The sequence below is a fragment of the Triturus cristatus genome, chromosome 5_1, assembly GCF_964204655.1.
Source record: "Triturus cristatus chromosome 5_1, aTriCri1.1, whole genome shotgun sequence".
Taxonomy (NCBI): Eukaryota; Metazoa; Chordata; class Amphibia; order Caudata; family Salamandridae; genus Triturus; species Triturus cristatus.
Genome location: NC_140587.1, coordinates 259,540,094 through 259,553,654, shown reverse-complemented (window position 1 = coordinate 259,553,654; position 13,561 = coordinate 259,540,094). Strand labels below are relative to the sequence as shown.

The window sequence follows — 13,561 nt, the reverse complement described above, 5'->3', positions numbered from 1 at the left end:
AAGAGATCATCTACTTCTGTAACCTGGGTACAATTATACATTTTATTATTCCACATAATCTTTAAGAGGGCTGGAAATTTCATTTGCACTTGGGCTCCAAACGATCTTAATTCTGGCATTCTAGTGCCCAGCTCCCACTGCCTCTGAGCTGTTCTTCCTCCAATATCCGATCTAATAAGATATGGGGTTGCCCGATAGTGAAGGTCTGCTTTAGAGAGACTTCTCCCCAAGATTAATTCTTTGATATTGAAAGACTGAAAGTTTACCAAAATATTTCTAGGTGCTTTTCTATCTGCGTGTAACTTAAAGGGGTCTCTATGTACTCGTTGAATTTCAGCCTCCAAGTCAATGTCTGGATGGTCTTTTAAAACCCCTTCTCTTAACAGGTTACAGACAAAGCCCTTGATGTCCTCCAGCTCCGCTCCCTCAGGTATTTTCAAGATTCTCAGGTTATTTCTTCGGGCTTGGGTTTCTAGCCTCTCCACATCTGAAGCAAGGGATTTATTCTGTATTTTCAGAGTTTCGATGTCTTTGGAGTTCCCCTGGACAGATTTAGTTAGGGCTACCACTTCCAGTTCCAATTTACTGGTCCGGGCGATAACATCATCTAATTTAGATTCCAATAAATCGAACCTGTCATGAATTGCCCTTTGATTGCCCTCCGAGATCTCAAATTTAGTCATCAGATCCCCCCTCAGGGACTGAAAAAGGGAGCCCAACCTGTCTGTCTTGATGCTCTCTGGTTCTCTTAAGCTCCCCTGGCTCTGACCCTGATCGCGGACCAGGACCAGGCCCAGGCCCTGGCCAGGGGCCAGATCCTTGCCTTGCTTTTCCTGAGTTGCAATCAATGTAGGAGCAACCTGGGGACTTGGACCTCTAACCGCCTCCTCCATCTCCTCAGACTGTACCAATGGTATCCCACTCCCAGTGTCAGACAGACCTGCCAGGGGGGCAAATTGATTCTCAAGAGGGATTGCTGAAATATCCGCACTCTGTTTTCTTTGTGGAGTAAGATCGGACTCCGCTTGTTAATTATGACCGGCAGCCTGCTCCATTATTCTAAAGTATGTTTTGAGTGAAGGCGAATTTTTCTTAAGAGGCAATTGCGCAGGTTTCGGCACCTTTGCTTTTTTTATGTTTCCTACTTTTTTTCCTCCTTTGCAGGGGGTTAATGGCATGGGCCGTTCTCTATCGACAGAATCCAACTCGCCACCTACATTCAACTCCTGTGAGCGGAGTTGGTATCTATTCCTTTGTCTCCCAGGGGGAAAGGACGATGTAGCCAGTTGTTGCCCTTGTTTCCGACTTGATGCTTTTACTATAGGTACTATAGCTGATGTAAGGAGCGAAGTTGAGCGTGGTCTGCCCAGGAGGGGAGGTTTCTCTATTACCCCCGCAATCGGCCTTTGCCTCCTAACACCCTCCTGAATTAGTTCGGAGTACTGGCCATCTGTGGAATTAGGAAGGGTGGAAACGCTTATGCCCTGATCCATAAAATCGCACACCGACACTTTCCCCCCACCACAACAGCTTACCGCCTGTGCCTGTGCCTGCACTGGCGCTACAATACCCCACGAGAGACAGGAAACTCTCTCACACACTGGGCCACGGAGCTGGAATAGAACAAGAGCCAGACGAGAACGAAACCACCAGCTCCTCCGGCATACGTCCGAGTTTCCTGTTTGCAGCACTTCTTTCCCACACATAGGGGCCAAAAGAGCAGGTCCTAGCAGGTCCTAGCACCGTCCCTTCAGCCGTACCTCGAGAAACAGAGAGATAGAGGCGAAATTTGAAAAATAGAACCCTCTCCATCACCAAACCATCTCCATCCAATTCTTACCGCCTTGAAGTTCCAGCTACAGCCGCATACTGTCCCGCTTCGTTTTTCGGCATTTTCAACCTCAGCAGTCCCCCGGAGCTGCTGCGACCGGCGCTCAGCCTGCCGCCATGTTCCTCATCGCTGGCTCCGCCCTGCCCGTCATCGGTCGCCTATGTATTTCTTAACTGGAATGTGTTTTTTATTGTTCATTTGCCAAATACACTTTTCTCGGAAGAAGTGGAAATGTTTGTGAGGTCAGCCACAACTCATATTAAGACTGAGGCCTATTCCTCCCACAGTTTAACTCTATGGCTCTCTACAGGCAGGAAATACAGATATCTTTGATGTTGCTTAATAAGCATGGAGTCTACACTGATGTGTAGCTTTTCCATCATAACTGTACTGAACAACGTGTTTTAGGCTACTGTGTACTACTTTCTCCCGAAGCTCCACTGTCGAGGTAGTCCAGCAGGCCAACACTCACCACGACCATCTACAGTGAACTAAAGGTCAAGAGTTTGAATCCCAACAAAGCACACTTCCATCCATCTTCGGTCAGTAAACTGAATACTATTAAATTGGATAATAGTAATACCTGTTATCTGAGTGCTGAAAACAGCAGCCATTTGGTGTGAAGCACAAAATAAACCCAACGGGCGGCAATGTAATTTTCAGTATCTAAAAATCAATGCATTTGATAACAATTTTTTAATGAATATGTTATCTCTTCTTTCACTCAGTTTTTTCACATTTATAAACTAGATTGACTGGAATCATAGTACCTGCACTGGTCATGCTTTTAGAAAACGATGCCGCTTTCCCAGGGATTTTGCCCAAGACTGGTGGTACTTGAACCGGAGGCCCAGCGCTATCTTTAACAGCTGTAGGTGTCAGGAAAGGGGGCGGAGTCTCAAGTAGAAGAGATTTTGCATTTTGAAGATCTTTTTCCACATTGAAATAAAAAAAATAAGCAAATGTTAACGATGAAATTATGACATTTAATGACTGAATAAACAAGTAGTATTTACAACAAGGTCCAAATTAACATGAGACTATGAGGGTGGCTGAATAAACACAGATAAGTAATTTCATGAAAGGCTTTTTCAAACATTTTTAGACCTCAATGAGCAAAATCATGCAAATAAATAAAAAAATCAATCATGACATGCCATAACTATCTAAGTAAACCTACATATAAGCTCCTGACAGACAGGAATAAAGGAGAGGCACAAAAAGGAAAACAAACAAATAAGGCAAATAAGGAAGCCACAACAACAAACCCAAATTAGCACCTACTCTGTCTCCTAAGGCCCATCTCTTCACCACTAACTGGGCTTCCTTTGACCTTTTCTCAAACTCTGAACCCTTACCCTCAAGGCAACCTCTTTTTAAGACATATGCTTCCATCATTAATTGTGAAATCTCCCCATGGAAATGCTATCACACCCATCAACAACTCCATCTTTAGCCCAGGTACCTTACCAGACGACTTCAAACCAGGACAAATACAGAAAACTAAAATCTCGACCCAGACGAATTGTCAGGACTCTGAAAAGTTATCAAGCTGACACTATCGGTGGGGGTGGGGGAGGGGACTATGAATCTGTTCGAGTAAGGGCACAGAACATGTGGGCTTTGAGACTGGGTAGACCATTATTAGCGTTTTCACCTACTTTACATACCAGACATATGGCTGTAGTAAGCCAAGACAGGTATGGAACAGGGGGCAATAGTAGTTAGGCTGATAAACTAGACCCAGTACAATCACTTCTAGTTTGAGGGTACATTGATGTGGTATTACAGGCAGCAAGAGTATTGGGGTCCATTACAACCGTGCATATGCTGCCTGGCAACATTCCTTTTAGTTGTATAGCTTTCCACTCTCATCTAGTTCAACTCACCTCTACCCGTTCCTTCCCTTTTCATGTTTTCACCCAATTGGTTCCCTCTAGTTAGGCAGGGTTTGTTTATATGCTTGTTTCTGCTTCCAGGTCTGAAATCCTGCACTTGAAGTTTCTTTGCTTCCTGGTGTTCCTGAGTTCTCCTCCTGTTTCCTGGCTGGCGTAGGGTGTAGTGAGCCATCCGGTCTCACTTGGCTTGCCTTCACCGTGATATGCACTCAGTGCATCCTCTGGCCAGGTGTGGCCGGAGGCTATAAAATAAATGGGTGTAGACTACACGGAGCCTTATTGTCACACTATACAACCTAAGTCCACGTGTGTTCTTGAGGGCTAGGAGAGTGTGTGTGGGCCTAATCAGCGGGCCCCTCTACCACTACGAGGGTGCCTGCGACACTGGCGAAAAGGATGGGATCCCCCACCCTCCCCCAATAGCTGCCGCTGCTGCCTACCGTGGTACCGCCGGCCCCTTGTGGCGGTGCACGGCCCCGCCTCTGCCTTCCCATTGGCCCCGCCTCTGCTCTTCTAGACATTTTTCTGCTGCCACCTCCACACTGTGGCTGGCGTGCCACTCCCAACTGCGGCGAGACTCTCGCTCAACCACAATGCCTCCTTGTCCCCGCAGCGGGACCTGGAATTGGGCCGGGCGGCCTGCTACCGCACCACACCCGTGTGCTACTTGGACCACACAGTGAGTACCTGCTGTGGGCATGCCCTATTGCTGCTCCAAGGCCCCCTGTGCTGCTACTACCACCTGCAGCCTTCCTGTGGCCCTCATATCCGCAAGGGCTGCTCGGCACTAGGCCTGGGCTAAAATTTCGTTCTGTTCGCGGAAATTGCGATAATTTGACATTTTCGCGTTCCGCGGAAAGCGCGAAAATGTCAAAATTTCCGCATTCTGCAGCTTAGCGATAATTTGGTTCTTGCTCGCGCTGTAAAATAATACATTCTCGCGCATGCGCGATCGCCTTACCTGAATCCCTGCGTTCGCCGACAAGTTTTCTTGTTCCGGTCGCGTTCTCCATGAGATGTTGTATTGTTTTTAGCCATTTGCGCTGTCTCGCGACAGTTCGCGCCCGCAGTGACGTCATGCGTCGCGCGATCACGTCTTTCTTCTCGCGATCATGCACCGCGAGACAACTGAAAACAAGATGGCCGCGCCCGCGAGCAACCACATGGGTAAGTTGGCGAGCCGCAACCATGCAGAAAATCTCGCAAACATGCGGGAAAAAAACTTCCGCATCTTCGCGATATTTCCGCGTGTTTGCGATAATTTTTAACATTTTCGCGATAATTTGCAAAAGTGGATTTCGCAAATTCCGCCCACCCCTACTCGGCACATAAGGAATGGGCAGGGATTTCTAATACACAGTGCAGAAAAGGAAGGGAAAAAACGAATGAAAAAGAGTACAACCACAAAGGAAGGGGCACTTTCCAGGAGGGACTAAGCCCAGGAGGAAAATAAAAAAATGAAAGGATGTCAGGTGCTGGCAAACAAGCATTGACACATACAACATCACACAGCACAAAGAGGACTCTGAAAACACGAATAATTCAATGCACAATCCACCCTGGCAGCCCCCACCATGACTGAGGACGTGAATGCAGCTGCACAGAGAGGCAACTCCCTCAGAAACATAAGCTTACTGCTGCCCTTCAGCGAACTGGCGGGTCCAGCGACTGACTCTTCCCACTGAAAGACCTGGATAAAATGGCTGGACAATTATTCATTGCCACACGAGAGACAGACAGCACAATCAAAAGGTCTCTGCTGCTTCACTACACAGGGGAAGAGATATACAAATTGTTTGAACATTTGCCCGACAACAACCCTGCCACAGACTATGATGCAGCCGTCAGATCCCTCAGCGCTCACTTTGATCTGCAATTAACCCCCGACTTTGAGTGATTCAAACTCCACCAAGCCCGACAACATGAAGGGGAGTAAATCGATGCATTCTATGCGAGACTGCGCGAGCGGGCAAGTACCTGTACTGCGGATGACCAATTAAAGGAGATCAGGGCCAAATAATCCAGGGGTGTCGCAACAAGACTCTGTGAAGCCTAACCCTGAGACAGCCCAACATTAGTACAGACAATATCTTGATCCTGGCAAGGTCTCATGACCTCTCAGCAGCAAGGGCCAATGAGATGGACCTGGCCATCACCCAAGCACCAGAGAAGAACCCCACTGAGCGAGCTGACACCATCCGCACAAATGGCAAAATTGATACCGCCAAGATACGTGAATCCCCACCCACAAGACCTTGATGCAGATACTGTGGCAGTGAAAACCACCCAATCAGTGATTGCCCTGCACAAGCTCACACATGCTCGAACTGCAGATTAAGTAACCACTTCGCATCTGTCTGTCAGAAAAGACTCAAGAGCAGAAGCTCCTGAGGAGGTAAACCGCCAGCGAGGGCAGTGCAACAACTATCCCTGACCAATTTGGCGCTGCCAGACACATCCAAAAATCGTCAGCTGGAAGATTCATCCCCAAATGAAGAAGAGTAAGAGGCCTTCCTCATCTTGTTTGTTGAGGGTTGATGGAACCATGGTTACAGCAAACAAAGGTAGAGAAACAGTCGCAAGGAACATCTCGTGGTTCAAAAAAATTGATGCTGAATCCAACAGACACACAACAGGGAGGACCTGGAGGAAACCGGCTGGCCCGAAGCTAATGAATATGATGAGACCTCGCCCAAGCTGATGATGCCATCTTCATCTGTTACAGTAATGACCCTTGCCTCCTGATCCTCCTCCACGTTTCCACAATGAAACATAGTCAGCCACAAAGCCCTTATCCACACCCTGGAAAGACACATGGAATTCTTTAATAAAGTGCTGTAATATTTCACATCTAAGCACACTCATCTTGTCCAAATGGGAACTGAAATATCAATAGACATTCCCCCTCCTACGGAGTAAGCATCTACCTATCTGCATGTAACTCCGTAGATTCACACTGTACAACATCAAGATTTAGCAATACACTGGTGCCTTTCAGCTCTTACTCAAAACCTTATAGGTGTACGGCATTCAGCAACTTCAAACCTGCTTTGATCTAATCCAGAACTGGATGTCCAGCAATTACTTATAGCTAAACTTGACAAATGTATGTATGTATGTATGCATGTGGTATTTGTTTAGCTTGAACCAAGTTGAAAGGCAGCAGACAGACTGAATTCTCCCTGCTTACCAACAGAATGAAATGACTACAAGTTAAAACGTAGCTATGCGACAACAACCTAGACCCCACCACCCCTCCATGCAATGTGGCACCCAGTACAAAATTCCTTGGTTTCGCCTTTGATACAGATCTCTTCTTGAAAGAACACATCATCAAGAAAACTGAGACAGCATGGTATCCACTCTCTCTAAAGAAAAAAGTGAAACATTTCCTCCCTGAAATTGACTTCCAGGACCTCCACTCTCATTTGAATGGAGGCCACTTAAAAAAAATTGGTAACATCACTCAACAATAAATTAACTACATTGGCTTCTCCTCCAGGCACAACTTTTTCCAAGTGTCAAAAAAAGGAGTATGTGGGAATTTTTAACCAGTAGATGGGCTCACCCTGGTCTGACATCGACCCAAAATACAATGATAGCCCAACTGAACCATCAATGCAATGTTCTTCCAAAATTCTGTTAGCAGCAAGCCATGCAAAATAACTCAGGTGATCTGGTTAGGTTATGTGAATTTCATAATTTTAGTAGCAATCACCTCCAAGGAACAACACCATATTTGTCTTTGTCAGTAATCTTGACTGACCACTTGTGTTTCTAATCGGCGGTCCCACAGGTAGAGAGAAAAGACAGTAGGAAATTACCATATCCAGTTCCTGACTAAGTTTTAGAGCCGCTTCTCTTACCCCTCTGTGCTTCCTCCTAACATTGACTCTGCCGGTCAGGCTCCGAATGGTGCTGCCACCTTCTTCTATGAGCTGGATGCTTTACTCATCCCTCATCTAAGTGAGCTGTACTCTACGGCCCTCATTCTATCGAGCAGTGGTTCTGAACCTTTTGACTTCTGTGGACTGCCACTGAATCACTACTGGAAGCCGAGGACCCCACCCTGAGCGAGCAATTTATAAGATTTGAACCACAAAACAGTACACAAAAATACAGAAACAAGTATACCTGAAACAATACACAAATTATGGAACATTTTATTTTATCCACAAACAAAAGATATGCAAGAATCTAAATTTAAGTTGGAAGGTTGGAGCTTTCCAAAATTCAGATTTGGTTCTAAAAGACAAAGTGATATGCTAGACTCTAGCATAGCACTTTGTTACTTTTTGCTCCCATTCCATACTCTCTTTTTTTCAGTGCATACCAGTGCTGCTTCAATTAGCCCACCAGTCATCGAAACTAGATTTCATTTGCTGTACTTGCACTGCTCCCACAAATCAAGATAAGGATACCAACTTAGAGGCTGATTACAATGGCAGACGGAATTTAGTCAGTCCGCCATCGTATCGGGGAGAGGGACTGCCCGCCTACAAGACGGCGGTCCCACAGGGGTATTACAATGCGATTGCCACCACGGCAGTCGCAATACCTATACTTTCCATTGCTGAGGGTGCTGCTGGCTGTTCGTGCAGAAGAACTGCCTATGAAAACCTGTCGCAAGGACGAAAAGTTAGATGAGGACATTGCAATCTGGAGAGAGCTATGCAGGGAGTTGTTAAACCCAACGGGAAATGGAAATGATCAGGACAATGGATCTGACAGCAGTAGCGAAATGTAAAGTTGGTAATTGTACAACACCCTAGCTATGTATGATGCTAAGTATTCTGCTGTGCCATAAATGCATATATAATTACGAAATGTGTATAGGACTCAGATGTACACTGGAAACAAGCTGGATGGTGTTATGTTGTTAAACTCTATGTACGACCGCTCAGTTACTGTGTGACAAATTAAACAAATAAAGTTTTTTTTTTAGGTCTTGCCTGACCCAGCGCATGAGGGCTCAAAAAATGCTACCATGGCCAGCCTAGAGCTTCAGTGCATGTGCGCGGGCGCGCGCTTAGGAGCAGAGGCTGGCAAACCTCGTCATGCTCATTAAGCGCCCGCGATCACTTTCACTTTCGCAGCGCCCCTTTGATGTTCTCGTTCAAAGAACATCAAACATCAAAGAACATGTTGTGTTAAAGCTTTGCTGCACCCGTTTGACTTACAATGTGCTTTCTCTTGCCACAAACTTGATGTTTGTGTTCCTTTATTTTGAGATGCTTTTAGTATTACTGTTTTGTGACTTAAAGAACATTAAGGATATGTTACTGTGAAACTGGACAACGTTCACAGTGTTTATTTCTGATCGCAGCGGCTGCTTCATGTCCTTTGCACCATTCAGGGAGTCCTTTCGTTGGCGTTTCATGAGGACATGATGAGGAAGCTGGAAACTTTTGGCACATTCTCTTTAAAAGCACAGCATGTTGGCAGCTGGTTAATCGATTAGACCTATGTAGCTGTTTAGATCTCAAAGCGCTATGGTGGGTGCAGCAGTTACAACTCATGAAATATGGGGTGCAACTCACAAGGAGTGGGCAGGTTTGAATGCACATTGGCTGCAATCGAACTCTTAAGATGATGGGCTGTGTGTATCCATTATCAGCACTCAGGCTTCGCTAAGTGATCTTGTTTGTTTTGTTGTGTTAATGTTTTGCTGCGCCCGTTTGACTTACAACTAGGGGTGGGCGGAATTTGCGAAATCCACTTCCGCAAATTATCGCGAAAATGTTTAAAATTATTGCAAACAAGCGGAAATATCGCGAAGATGCGGAAGTGTTTTTCCAGCATGTTTGCGAGATTTTCTGCATGGTTGCGGGTCGCCAACTTACCCATGTGGTTGCTTGCGGGCGCGGCCATCTTGTTTTGAGTTGTCTCGCGGTGCATGATCACGAGAAGAAAGACGTGATCGCGCGACGCATGACGTCACTGCGGGCGCGAACTGTCGCGAGACAGCGCAAATGGCTAAAAACAGTACAACATCTCATGGAGAACGCGACCGGATCAAGAAAACTTGTTGGCGAACACAGGGATTCAGGTAAGGCGATCGCGCGGCGCGAGAATGTATTATTTTACAGCGCGAGCAAGAAACAAATTATCGCCAAGCTGCGGAAAGCGGAAATTTTGACATTTTCGCGCTCTCCGCGGAACGCGAAAATGTCAAATTATCGCAACTTCCGCGAACGGAACGAAATTTTCGCCCAGGCCTACTTACAACGTGCTTTCTCTTTCCACAAAGTCGATGTTTGTGTTCCTTTATTTTGAGATGCTTTTAGTATTACTGTCACACACACAACCACAACCACACACACACAACCACAAACACACGCACAACCACACACACAACCACAAACACACAACCACACACACAACCACAACCACACACACAACCACACATATAACCACACACAACCACACATACAACCACACATACACATAACCATACACACACACACAAACACAACCACACAACCACACACACAACCACACACACAACCCCACACACAACCACACACGCAACCACACACAACCCCACACAACCCCACACACCACCACACACACAACCACACACACAACCACACACACAACCACACATAATCACACACACACACAACCACACACACAACCACACAAACACAACCACACAAACAACCACCCACACAACCACATACAACCATACCCACAACCACACCCCACCATGCCCACAACCACACACACACACACAACCACACACACAACCACACACACACAACCACACAAACACAACCACACACAACCACACACACACAACCACACACACACAACCACACAAACAACCACACACACACAACCACACACACAACCACACCCACACACAACCACACACAACCACACCCACAACCACACACAACCACACCCACAACCACACACACAACCACACACACACAACCACACACACACACAACCACACATACAACCACACACAACACATACAACCACACACAAACACACACACAACCACACACACAACCACACACAACCACACACAATCACACACACAACCACACCCACACAACCACACCCACAACCACAACCACACACACACAACCACACACACACAACCACACACAACCACATACACAACCACACACAACCACACAACCACACACAACCACACACACACAACCACACAGCCACACACACAACCACACACACAACCACACCCACAACCTCACAACCACGACCACACAAACACACACCCACACACAACCACACCCACAACCACACACAACCACACACACACACACACATAACCACACACAACCACACACACAACCACACCAAGCATTGGCATAGCCAATATATCTCGCCTTTGGGACCTTATAAGTGTTTAGCCATGCAACAGTTGATGTGGTTGCACCAAGGATATTGTGCTGCATAACTAAATACTTAGAAGTTCCCAAAAGCGAGACCTATTGGCTATGCCAATGCTTGTTTTGTTTTTTATTGTGCACTTTTCGCAGCAAAAACATAAGAAAACAAAGCTAATTACCAGAACACGTGAAGCAGCTGTTTGCGTCACTTGTATTTATTGTTTTAGAGCAAAATAAGCCCTGGCATTCAAAATGGATGGAAGGATGCATAATTGTGCCTCATTTCAGCTAATTTTTCCAGATTAGCGCCAAACCAAGTTATGCAAATTCGTACACCCCTATTTTTTACAGTGTGTTAAAAAGGGAAAGTGGCCTCAAGGAATAATATTTCCCACTAAAAAGAAGTAGGAAATCAAGAGAAAAAGTGGTGGTCCTTTCATGTGCCAAGACAGTGTTGGCTAAACTGTGTCACACGTAGATTCTGCGCAGGTGGAGGTAGAAAAAGGATAAATGTCGGCCAGGGATTTGCTGCAGGTCTCCACTGTGTTTTTGAGTCAGACCCCAAGAGCCTCTCACTGTGACTTACTGATAATCATCTCGAGCGTTTAGCCTGTCCACTGAGATTGGATTTTCAGACATCTTGCATTGTTCACCCTGAGGCATTAATAGCTTCTCTTTTATAATTCAATTGGTTTCATTCCTGCGATTATTTAGAAGCAAGAACTCATTACACCGCATAATGCTGATGTTCATTTCCTGGTACAAATTAGATCACGAAGGCAATATGACAAATCACATAAACGCTAACAGGGGAGTCCAAATCAATCAGCTGACAATAATAATAGCTAATAATGTAGTACACAATCCGGCGATTGGGCACGGTTTGCAACTAAAAGAGAAAGGTTCAATTTGCTACAAGGATTTGTTACATAAAATGAACCAAACATGACCTGAATTCTGGGATTTGTGGAGGATGTTTTTTTTAAAGAACAAGGGCATCCCAGAAATACTTCCATCTTGCAGTATTTGTAGGGCCCTTAGATTTCTGTTGCATATCAGCACCATGTGATCTTTCAATAAGGTGTCTAGCAAGGCGGGCCATTCAGGGGCGTAGCTTAGTTAGTGAGATTCGGGGGGTAAGGTGAATCTCAAATTTACCAACTAAAAGAGCAGTGGTGGGTCACAGGGTGAATATGTGAGGTGATCAAGGTTCGGGATGGCTGTTCCCATGAGGAGGAGGGTCAGCACTGATTACCATTAGATGGGCCTCTGGAGCTGATTTAGAATTTGGTGGACAGGTACTTTGTTGCAGTGTTGAGTTGAACGGACCACAAGTTTTACACCAAGGAAGTAAAATGTACTCTGTCAGTGGAAAACTATCTTTAACAGTCCCAACGGAGAAGGAGCCATCAGAAGTAAGCCATCCGACTGCACGCCCTATTTAGAGTTGATGGTCAGATGTTGCTTTTTTTTACTGTACCTCACCGCCATGAACAAGCTGGTGCCCGGCAGGAAAAAAAAATGACCGCCCCACACGATGGCAGAAATCTGGTGTAGGGGTCATTATATATTGTTTTTCAAAAGCAAACTCCCACTTTGGAAGTTTGTTTCTGACAAATTTCAAACTTAGGAAAAGTTTGACGGCCAGTTGTCATGCTTGAAGGAGCTGTCCATTACACTTTTCCTACATTGACATGAACCGCCATAACTGGTCTGGCAGACAACTCTAAATGTGGCTGGGCAAGTAAAGCCAGCAAAGTTCTCCGCCACCCTGTCAGTCTTTACTTAGCCTGCTAAATCTTAAATCAGGCCATCTGCATAAAATGGCACAGTGGATGAAAAACAATGGTTTGGAATACAACCCCAAGAGATTGCCAGTAGTTAAACTATTTGTGAGCATTAATTTTGGATGCTTGATTGCCAGTAGTATACCTGGAAACCTAAGACTGCATAGCTTTCCAAACATTCTATTGCCAATGTTTGTGAATTTTAAAAAGTAGTAAATTTGCATCCATTTAAGCATTAGTTCTTTGGATTCAGGTTTGCTACTTTTGTGGTAAACTAGTCACTGAGGTGCCTTTCAAAGAGGTAGAGTTGCGTCCCCTGAGGAGAGCAGGACTGTGCCATATCTTAAAAGAAATGGCACAGTTCTACTCTCATATTGTAACAAAATGAGAACGGATCTCCTATTTCATTCACTACTGTACCTATAACCACTTTTTTTGTGTTTTTTTAGGTGCACTGCGTTGGAACCCATAGGGTGTTTAAAAGAACCCTCACTCACCTACCTAGTAGGTGACATGCTTCATCATAGGGCACACCTTGGTCGCCGAGTGCTCCCAGGGTGTGCTGCGACTCCTGATTACAACAGAGCTGGGTTTTTTGAGAGGCGAACAGTGATGATTAGTTAATAAGTGAAAAGTGCAGTTTTAAAATTTTCTCAAGAATTTCAGTAAATTAGACATTAA

The 13,561-nt window shown here is 45.5% G+C and overlaps 1 protein-coding gene across 1 annotated transcript in view; it reads right to left on the bottom strand.

Moving 5' to 3' along the window:
* Positions 1-13,561, bottom strand: part of TMEM71 (transmembrane protein 71) — a 221,687-nt gene that overhangs the window by 71,068 nt on the left and 137,058 nt on the right. The window contains exon 6 of the mRNA XM_085604903.1: positions 2,602-2,760. Coding sequence (XP_085461029.1) covers positions 2,602-2,760 — 159 coding nt within the window. The remainder of the gene's footprint in view (positions 1-2,601; positions 2,761-13,561) is intronic.